Here is a 10,101-nt window from a genome sequence, read left to right as displayed (position 1 = left end):
AGTGCCAATAATAGAAAAGTGTCTGAATCGAAAAATAAAAACATTTTAGATGAAAACCAGATTTCAAATTTAGGAAAAAACATTACATTTTAGATATTTTCTTTGATTTCTAGAACATTTTCACTTTTTTTGGGTGACTCAAACCAATAGAGCCACTGCAAGAGGCTTTGTTCAAACTTTAAATGCATTTTTGTTTTACACGCAACGGCTAATGATTTACTTACCCATCTCTTACTTGAGAATTGATGTAGAAAAAAGGCCTCTTTACTGACACCCATCCATGATCTATACACCATAGACTGTATAAAAGATGGACGTACCTACCGTGACGTCACCCGTTGGGTTCTGCACTAAGAAAATGAAGCCAGGGTTACTTCCTGGTTGACATCTTGGATTTTTGGAGCCAGTGATTTGTCAGACGGATTGAGAGGCAGGTCCTCTCTGCCCGCCCACATTTACAGACTTCTGCTTGCTTGGTCTGTATGGTCGCTGCCGACTGTCAATCAAGCCAGTCACGCCCCTTGCCCCGCAAAATGTTGACGATTTTTTAAAAATTCAGTATTGATTTATGTTCAGATTGGCCACCTGATCTCTGGACTTGACCGTGAAAACTAATAAGAAAAAAATCCTGAGCTGTAGGAATGCGGTATTTCGTGATCTGTGATCACTTCTTTTCCAATTCAAGTCTATGGGAGCCAGGGCTTTTTGGAGCCAGCCGCTAGTGGACGTAGTGATATTGCAGGTTTTTGACACTTCTGGGTCCGTCCATCTTTTATACAGTCTACCCTGACAACAAATTAGGTCTTGCCGACGCTGGCGCAGCGTGTGCCTGCCCGACATAAATACCTCGCTGAAATGTCTTATGGAGAGCGGTAGCTAATCGGCAAGATGTCGGGAAGATGCTGGCATTAGAATGATGGCCGAGCATGAGCCAACATTAACCCGACATAATAATGACCTACAGGCAAGGCCCCATGAGAGCGAGGAAAACATTCAGACGACTCGTTCCCTTTGACTTCACTTTGGAATAGCTGATTTTCAAGCATCTTGGAGTGTTTCCAGCGATACACCCGAAAATCAGCTGTTCCAAAGTTAAGTCATAACTTTGGAACAACATAAATAAATTAATTAATCAACAATCCAAACAACACAACAAAAATATGTGAGAAAAGATCTTAAAAATAATTTATTTTCCATTTTTACGACCTAGTTTGTGCAGAGATAGTCTTTTTTAGATTAGATTAGATTAAGATTGATTTATTTCGTTCATGGATATGCATTCCATTAACATTCAATATTTGTGAGATGAACAAAAACAAAAATTTACATGTCCATGCTCGAAAAGGAGCAGGATGAAGAAAATCTTATGTTTCCTACCCCCTTTTTAACAACAATATTCTTAATGATTATACACACATACAGCTGTGTGAAAAAATGTTTGCACTCTTCCTAATTTCTTATTTTTTTGCACGTTTGTCACACTTAAATGTTTCAGATCATCAAGCAAATTTAAATGTGAGACAAAGATAACACAAGTAAACACAAAATGCAGTTTTTAAATGAAGATTTTCATTTTTAAGGGGGGAAAAAAAATCCAAACCCACATGGGCCTGTGTGAAAAAGTGATCACCCCCCTGTTAAGACATAAATAAACTGTGGTTTATCACATCTTTGGAAAGCTGAGCTCAATTTCTCAAGGCTGGATTACTGCCACACCTGTTCTCAATCAAGAAATCACTTAAATAGGACCTGCCTGACAAAGTTAAGTAGACCAAAAGACCCTCAAAAGCTAGACATCATGCTGCGATCCAAGGAAATTCAGGAAAAACATGAGAAACAAAGTAACTGAGATCGATCAGTCTGGAAAAGGTCACAAAGCCATTTCTAAAGCTTTGGGACTCCAGCGAACCACAGTGAGAGCCATTATCCACAAATGGCGAAAGCTTGGAACAGTGGTGAACCTTCCCAGGAGTGGCCAGCCGACCAAAATTACCCGAAGAACACAGCGACAACTCATCCAAGAGGTCACAAAAGACACCAGAACAACATCCAAAGAACTGCAGGCCTCACTTGCCTCAATTAAGGTCAGTGTTCATGACTCCACCATAAAGAGACTGGGCAAAAATGGCCTGCATGGCAGAGTTCCAAGACCAAAACCACTGCTGAGCAAAAAGAACATAATGTTAATGTTCATCCATTATCTATACACTTCTTAATCCTCACTAGGGTCGCGGGGGGCTGGAGTCTATCCCAGCCGACTCAGAGTGAAGGCAGGGGACACCCTGGACAGGTTGTCAGTCTATCACAGGGCTACACTTAGAGACAGACAACCAAGCACACTCGCGTTCACACCTACGGACAATTAAAAATTATCAGTTAACCTCAACATGTTTTTGGACCTTGTGGGAGGAAGCCAGAGAACCCGGAGAGAACCCACGCTGCACGGGGAGAACATGCAAACTCCACACAGAAAGATTCCCAGTGTCCGAACTAGGACAGATCCAGCTGCAAGGCGACAGTGCTAACCACCGAGGCACCTTGCCTCCTCTTTACTGACAGTATGAGGGACAAAAACAACTTCAGAAACCAAAAACTGTTTATTACTTCCTCATGCAGTTCAAGTCATGTGTTGGGTCCTGTATGAACGCCACATAAACTTTGGGATGGTATCTTAATACCATGTCTGACCATTTGTGGCTCTATTTGGATTCTTCAAGGACTGGAATCCATTCATTTAAAAATCATTTTTCCTTCCTCATTTCGGTTTGAATTCTGAAGTTTATCTCCAAAATGGTAAAGTCAAATTCCATTCAAGTTAACATAGATAGATAGATGGATAGATAGATCGATACTTAAGTAGGTGTGTCTGGACGCATTCTCTGACGCGGAAAGGCATGAAACCTTCCTGAGGATCCCATTGGCTCTCGTCCTGATGTCATCACGTCTTGTTGTTGCGGGAGCACGGCGTCGAGGGGGAGCTACCAGGCAGCAGCAGGAGCGAATGGAGAGCTGGAGGATGCTGATGTTTCAGGTGAGATTCTGCGGAATATAATGATAAATAATGAGGTGAAGGCAGTCAGACGTTCCCGGGCGTCCACCGCTTTACAGCTGAAGGGAAGGGCACTGACAGAAATGTGCATGCAGGTCAGTATAAATGCTTACTGTGACACGTTAGCTGGGCAGCTAGCGTTAGCTTGGATGGACTGACGTTAATGTGCGTCGGCTAGTGTTCCAGCCAGGTTTCACTATCAGTTTGGCATATAAACTGTAGGTAAAGCTAGAATTGCAGCAGTCTTTGGCAGGTTTTATGAATTTAACACGACTAGGCACTACAGTTTGACCGTATGTTTCTAAAAAAAAATAACGCTATTAGCTTGTTTACCTGGCAGCGAAATAGAAATTCCTTCACCCATTGAAACACGATTGGCTGGGAATCATTGACCCACTTTATTACGTGAAAGACACTGACTGCCTGCGTTTTATTCGGACACTAGTGAGATTATCTTTGAGTCAGGTCATATATGCCATATATATATAATATTATAACGCCCATATGGGCTTTTAGGGTTACAAAGGGGTATTAGCGCACTAGGTTATGCTGAGCACGGTCACCAGGTCACAGTTTCCCACCTCTCAGTGACCTCTCCATCCGCTCCTCCGGGATGCCTCATACAGCTGCCGGTAGTGTAACACTGAGTCAGACTGCAGAGGCACGCAGCACTCTTACTGCTCACTGCTGTGTTTGACCTCTGCAGTGACAAAGCTTTGACACACTAACACGACTGACGAACTTCCACCTCTGGCTTCTTGTTACGAGATGTCTGGGTATTACATCCACAGTGCAGTGGAGTCTTGATTGATCTTCCCACACAAATGCTTGTGTGACATCAAATGTGTTCACTTGGAAAATACACCCATTGCAGAATTTTTAACTGAGACAGTGAATATGAAAGCTTCAGGAATGCTTGAGACTCATGTTTCTGTGTTTTGTATAGGGTTATACGACTTTCTGTCAGAGCAAGTGAAAGTACTTACTTTTGGGTACTTGCCATTACTGAGTGACAATATGAGTACTTAATAATGCCAGTACAGTTCTGACAATGAAATGCTGTACCATTAAAAGCACCTGCGATACCTTGCTGCTTTGCATGTTGAATGGCTCTCTGTAGAGTAAAATTCTTATCAGTCCAGACTCCAGTTTAATGGGTGAGACACACTGGGCCGCTGCAACATCAGCAGTAAAGCTGAAGGCCGAAATGTTCTGCACCGGGCTGTTGATGTGTTTTTTTATGAAGTTCTTCATGCAGCTTCGCTAGGACAGTTTTTGTGATTTGGTGACAGCTGGCAATCTCATACTTGGGCTCCACGACAACTAACTCACTAATACCACTACTATTATGTACAACTGATAATGATGGACCATTGTTCAATATAGTGGGTAAGAGCTTCTGTTATTTTTGTTGACTGAGGGTTGTTCCAGGACATTTTTTTCTGGCTTGTCCAATGTTTACTGTAAAGATAGTAGTTGCTCAGTCCCGCTGCTGACATTAGCAAACTCCTTGACCTCAGAGCTGTGATGGTCTTGAGATGTTTAATCAAGTTGCTTGTCTTAATGGAGCTATTTTTTACTCCTTGTCTTGACAATTTAGCAGACCATAGGTTGCAGTTTGCGTTACTTTTGTCATCATCCCACAATATTGCAAAACTGTTGAGATTGCTCCTCCTAAACTTGTCTGCCCAGCTATTGATAGTTTAACTTTACACTGTTGTAATGTGGACACAGATGCGATTGTATTGAAGTAGTTACAAGTACATGAGCATGCACTAATACCTGCTACTGCTGTCAGTATTGATGCATGCCTACAGCCTGTGTTTAATGTGGCAAGATTTTGTTTCTTTGACAGAGATATAGTACTGTAGAACAGGAAAGTTCAGTTTCTGTCAGCATTTCCTGTATTTAAAGGTTTGTCATCATTCAGAAATCTGCTATGTCATATACTTCTTTTCAGGTGTAGTTTGCACAGTGAATAGCTTATTGTTGAGTTCATTATTTCAAGTTAAGCTTGTTGTATAACAATTGTTCTATGATTTCAAATGTAAAAGGAGTTATCTAAGGCTACGACAGCAGTATTTCAAAACTAACAAACTGATTTTATTTTTAAATCAGTCCAAAAAAACAAAACAAAAAACATATTCTAGTGTGTATTCACCAGTAATAGAACTAGGGATGATAATGACTAAATATTTACAATATTGATTAATTTTATTATTCATTTTATTTTCAAATCAGTTAGTCCCACACAAATTATATAACAGATCTTATCCTAATCAAGAATGTAGGGACAGCAGGAGAATACGGAGGTGTGTAAAGCCCTTTTATGCAACATTGTGATTGTGACATTGGGGTGTTCTTAAAATTGACAGTACTAAAACAGGCACGAGACATGTGTATAATATAGTCAACAATCAGTAAAGTGCTTTTACGATCAGGGATTTCCAAGAGAATCCAACCTTTGACTTGTGTCTGATCTGTGACCCTCCTCTCCCTCCAGCATGCGGTGACTGAGACTAAGGCCTGAAGGCGCAGTTGGTCCGGTGGCAGCAGGAGACATCCAGCTTAGATGAAGGATGAAGAGCCCGGTGCACAGATGCAGGGATGTGGAGCACGGGCGTGGGCAGACCGGGACCGGGGCAGGAACCAACTGCCTGCAGGCCGAGCAGCGCATCCCTATCTCCAAAGATGTCATCACGTCCTCTTCCGCCTCGGCCATGTGGTTCATCAGGGACGCCTGCGGGATTGTGTGTGCCGTCATCACCTGGCTGCTGGTGTTTTACGCCGAGTTTGTGGTACTCTTTGTAATGCTGCTACCCTCTAAGAATCTGACGTACAGCATTGTGAACGGGACTCTGTTCAACACTCTGGCCTTTCTTGCCCTCGCCTCACATCTCAGGGCCATGTGCACTGACCCTGTAAGTGGGGCTTGGTTGGGGTTATACATACACAGAAATTGCTTTAATTCTCAATGCCATGCAGACAGGTTTATGGTCTTTAGCTTTATATTATCCCCATTAGTGCAGCTGAACTTCCATAAAATTATGGTACATTTAGCCTCTCCGCTTTTATTCCATTATGGAGATCAATGAGCTGCACATTACGCTGAAGTCTTCAACTTTATGCACCTGTTTTTTGCTAGGGGGCGGTGCCAAAAGGGAACGCTACTAAGGAATACATCGAAAGCCTTCAGCTGAAACCAGGGCAGGTGGTCTACAAATGTCCCAAGTGCTGCAGCATCAAGCCTGACCGAGCACACCACTGCAGGTAGGGCAAAAAGGACATTGAATTCTCACTGCAGCATTTGGCTTTTACAAACCCAGTGCCATGCTGTGGGCTTCAACTCAGATTGTTATAAATATGTGACTTTGGGTAATTTGTGAAATAGAAACAGCTGCAGCCAGGATGCAGTGCCCTTCACTTTCTACTTTCAACTAACGTTGTCTGTGTATCCTGTATTGCTGTTGTCTCCTTACAGTGTTCATTTAGGTGCCAGATTTTAATTTGTTTTTATTTTTTTTGTCTTTTTTTTATGAAGAAGTGTATTACTTTAAGTCATTTGATTTTTGCTAGTTTCAGTATAGTTTTTAACAGGGACATTTCAATCTTAAATTTGTCACATTTAAACATTTTTTGCCATAAAAATTTTGCAGCTGTTGTAATCATTATTTTGTATTGTTGCTGTGGTTACAAGCATTGTTCTGTTAGTGGGAAAGATTGTGTTTACTATCATGTTACTTTTCTCTGCAGTACAACAACAGAGTGACAGTCCATCGCAAATCCAGTTATCATTTCCAGACTCTTGCTCTTTTAAACAGATTCTTACTCTCTCTAGTTTCTGCTCACTTAGCATTAGCATTATCACAGGCTTACTGTTCTCTACTGCAGAGCATTCACCCTCTTTTTCTCTAAAATGCAGTTTTTTGACTGGGTTTACCTTTAGAGGACAACCTAAATCCTTGTAACCAGTTCATTTGTGTATTCATCTGTCTTTCATGTCATCTTTTAATTTTATATGTTGACAAAAAGTGATATACATGTTGTGGAAAAAAAGGTTGTCAATGAATGTTTTTCATCCTTGACAAAATTAACAACGTCTCCTCGTAGGACTGATACAGTTATCGTTGTATTTAAATCTTTTTCATTTTAATTTGTTTTTCACTCGCATTTAAATTCTCTTTCAGCGTTTGCAAGCGCTGCATACGAAAGATGGACCACCACTGTCCCTGGGTCAACAACTGTGTTGGGGAGAACAACCAAAAGTACTTTGTGCTTTTCACAGTAAGTTCGCTGTAAGACTGAGTGTCTATAATGACAACACATGACAAATCAGTAGGTTTTTTTTGCAGTTTTAGTATAGCATACTTTTTCAGTGAATACCAGTCTGTTTACAGTGTATGTACGTAGTCACTTGTTCCTCATTGTGCTGTCTATTTTTTTTTTAAACCTAGATGTACATTGCACTCATCTCTCTCCATGCTCTGGTCATGGTGGTCTTCCATTTTCTCTACTGCTTTGAAGATGATTGGACAAGTGAGTGCTTTTTCTTTCAACTCTTGCGGCACTCATAACCCTTCATTCATAACAAGTGCAAAACTGAAATCGTGAACTAACAATCTACCTTTAAAATGTTACAGTGCAGCTTTTATGTTGGTAAAAGAAAACATGTTTTCCTTGATTATATATATAAATGTATATGCTCTTATATTAGCAGTTTGTAACATCATATAATATACAATATCATCGCAACTGGTGTCCTTTTTCTAATCCACTGTGTTTCTCTTGTGATATTTAGCCTACCTCAGTGAGTTAAGTAGTGTGGACAAAAAAAAAAAATAGAAAGATCTTTCAGTATAATACAGTGCAGTTCAACAGCCCCACAGACTGCATCCTCCAAAAGATCATACAGTTCACAAAACACGAATATGAACAGTTTAACATTACAACTGTTATATAAAAAGTATTTATTGCAGCATGGTTGGATTAAACTGCATCCATTGTAATAGTTTGGATGCCAAGGCAATACTTGTCGGTAGGTTGTAGTAGTAGTTGGATGTGGTCTTTAATTTCTGATAATAATTAATGTAGAAATATTGTTGGAATGTTGCTGTAGTTTCCTTTTGCACAAGCATGTTGTAGTATTTGCCCTTAGCTTGTCTCCAGAGCTATTAAAAATATCCTTTTCACAGGTACAATTGTTGTGCAGACATTGACATTGCTGCTGAGCTATACTGCTGCTTTTTTTAAAAAATGCTTTGCTTTGAAGGAACTGGGTCACAGAGACATTGGTGACAATGACTTGCATGTGGTTAGCACACACACAGTGGGGTTATTATTATGTTTTGCAGTAATGTGCACTATACCTAGCATTGGAAACAAGGAATGCATGATGATATTGGCACGTCATCGGTATGGACCAATAAGGGCTTAAATGAAATATTGATATCGGCCCAAAATGAACATTGACTGATTCGTGCTGGGTGCTGTGTCCCCAGCGCTAGGGTGTGTGCATGGACAGATTTTACATTTGTTTGCTTGTTTTGTAACTCGTGAAGTAGGTCAGAGTTATCCTGTTTGTGGTTATTGTCAGCATTGTCTAAAAGAGAGCATCATCCAAAACCTGTTAAAGAATGAAGTTCACAGTATTTGGCTGATGTATAGTGCGCTAATGAACAAAACGCTACATGGAAATCTGCTATGCAGTAAATGATTTAAGTGCAGTTTTAAAATTGTGAATCTGTCACGGCTCACCTGTCTGTTGTGCTACATGTACAAAGTGCGACACGCCTTTACATCATGACCGATTCTCACTCTATGTGGAGGTTAATTAATAAGTAATGAATTAAGTTACTGCAGTTGGTTGACATTTGTAAAGGTGCACAATGGACCTTCGCCAACCCCAACATTCAGTTGGGGAAAGGGTGAAAATAAAGCAAGGCAGAGTTTGCTTGCAGTCCTCAAATCAGTAAATCTGCCTCTGCTCTGAGTGCTTCTAAAACAAAACTGAATTTTTGAACGATAAATGAATGGTGCTCTGACCATTTCAGATTAAATTTATAAACACACCCATAAATCAACAGTGGTTACTTTTAATTATTAATCCATGTTCAAACAATTTTGTTAGGTCTATGTGTGGGCTGCTCGGCATACATACATACATACGTACATAATATACCTAGAGCAATGAGAAAAGCGTTGTATTTCTCTGCCTGTGTGTGATGAACTTTCGCTGGATGTGTTATTGACAGAGTGATTGATTTTCTGCTCTTACGTAGACAAGACTTGTGACAACAGGCATTGTCAGCATCGACTTCAGTGAGCTATAACCACATTTTATAACATTTACTTCCCTCTGCCACTGTCAGTAGGACTGGGCTGTCTGTGTGTGTGTGTGTGTGTGTCTGTATTTGTGTGTGTTGTCTGGTGCTGCCCCCGCCCGTCCCACACAGGCTCTGAGAGAGATCTCTTTTCCGGATTGGGAATACAGAAATACATCATAGTTGAATTAGAAACAGAGTTGGTAACAGAAAACTGTGCTAGATAATCTCTATGTAGCAATAATACAAGGAAATCGCTTTTCTTAATTTTCCAGTACTGATAGCAGAGCTCATAATGTCAGAGCTTATTGATGTAAGGACCTTTTGTAATTTAGCTGCCGGACAAATTTAATTCCAGGGTTCAGTTCCCATCTCTAAATATGGCTGCATTGTGCCAACTATGTGTTTCTTATGTCTCCGTTATATTTGGACTCTATTTGGTAACGCTGAGACATGTGGATGTTGAAGGGTGCATCAGAGCCGAACACAGAACTGACACTGATCACAGATTGTAGCAAAATGCCAGTTACAGTCTCAAATAGAGCTGGCAGTCCATAATGACAACCTGTCTCTTCAGAAAACTATTTGAAATAGAGAAAGAAGAGTGGTAGAAGCTGTTCTCCTTTACTTTTCCTTTGTAAATACTTGTGTCACTAACTGCCTTCACATTGAGACCAACGTTGGCAACAGAAATTTAGTTTAAGGTTTCAAGATTCTGAGTTTTCAGTTCCC

The 10,101-nt window shown here is 40.5% G+C and overlaps 1 protein-coding gene across 4 annotated transcripts in view; it reads left to right on the top strand.

The window, feature by feature from the left end:
* Nucleotides 1–2,957: 2,957 nt before the first annotated feature.
* The window catches only part of zdhhc3a (zDHHC palmitoyltransferase 3a), an 18,788-nt gene continuing 11,644 nt past the window's right edge, over nt 2,958–10,101 (top strand). For 2 of the 4 annotated variants that reach the window (XM_008291792.1, XM_008291808.1), the window contains exons 1-5: nt 2,958–3,031; nt 5,553–5,970; nt 6,195–6,319; nt 7,237–7,333; nt 7,504–7,585. In XM_008291792.1, coding sequence (XP_008290014.1) covers nt 5,629–5,970; nt 6,195–6,319; nt 7,237–7,333; nt 7,504–7,585 — 646 coding nt within the window. In that variant the 5' untranslated portion in view covers nt 2,958–3,031; nt 5,553–5,628. Of the gene's footprint in view, nt 3,032–3,083; nt 3,145–5,552; nt 5,971–6,194; nt 6,320–7,236; nt 7,334–7,503; nt 7,586–10,101 lie in introns of those variants that run through there. The other 2 variants (XM_008291815.1, XM_008291802.1) reach the window with 2 other exon arrangements.

The sequence above is a fragment of the Stegastes partitus genome, unplaced genomic scaffold (genome assembly GCF_000690725.1).
Source record: "Stegastes partitus isolate 25-593 unplaced genomic scaffold, Stegastes_partitus-1.0.2 Scaffold18, whole genome shotgun sequence".
NCBI lineage: Eukaryota > Metazoa > Chordata > Actinopteri > Pomacentridae > Stegastes > Stegastes partitus.
This window is presented reverse-complemented; position numbering and strand designations above follow the sequence as displayed.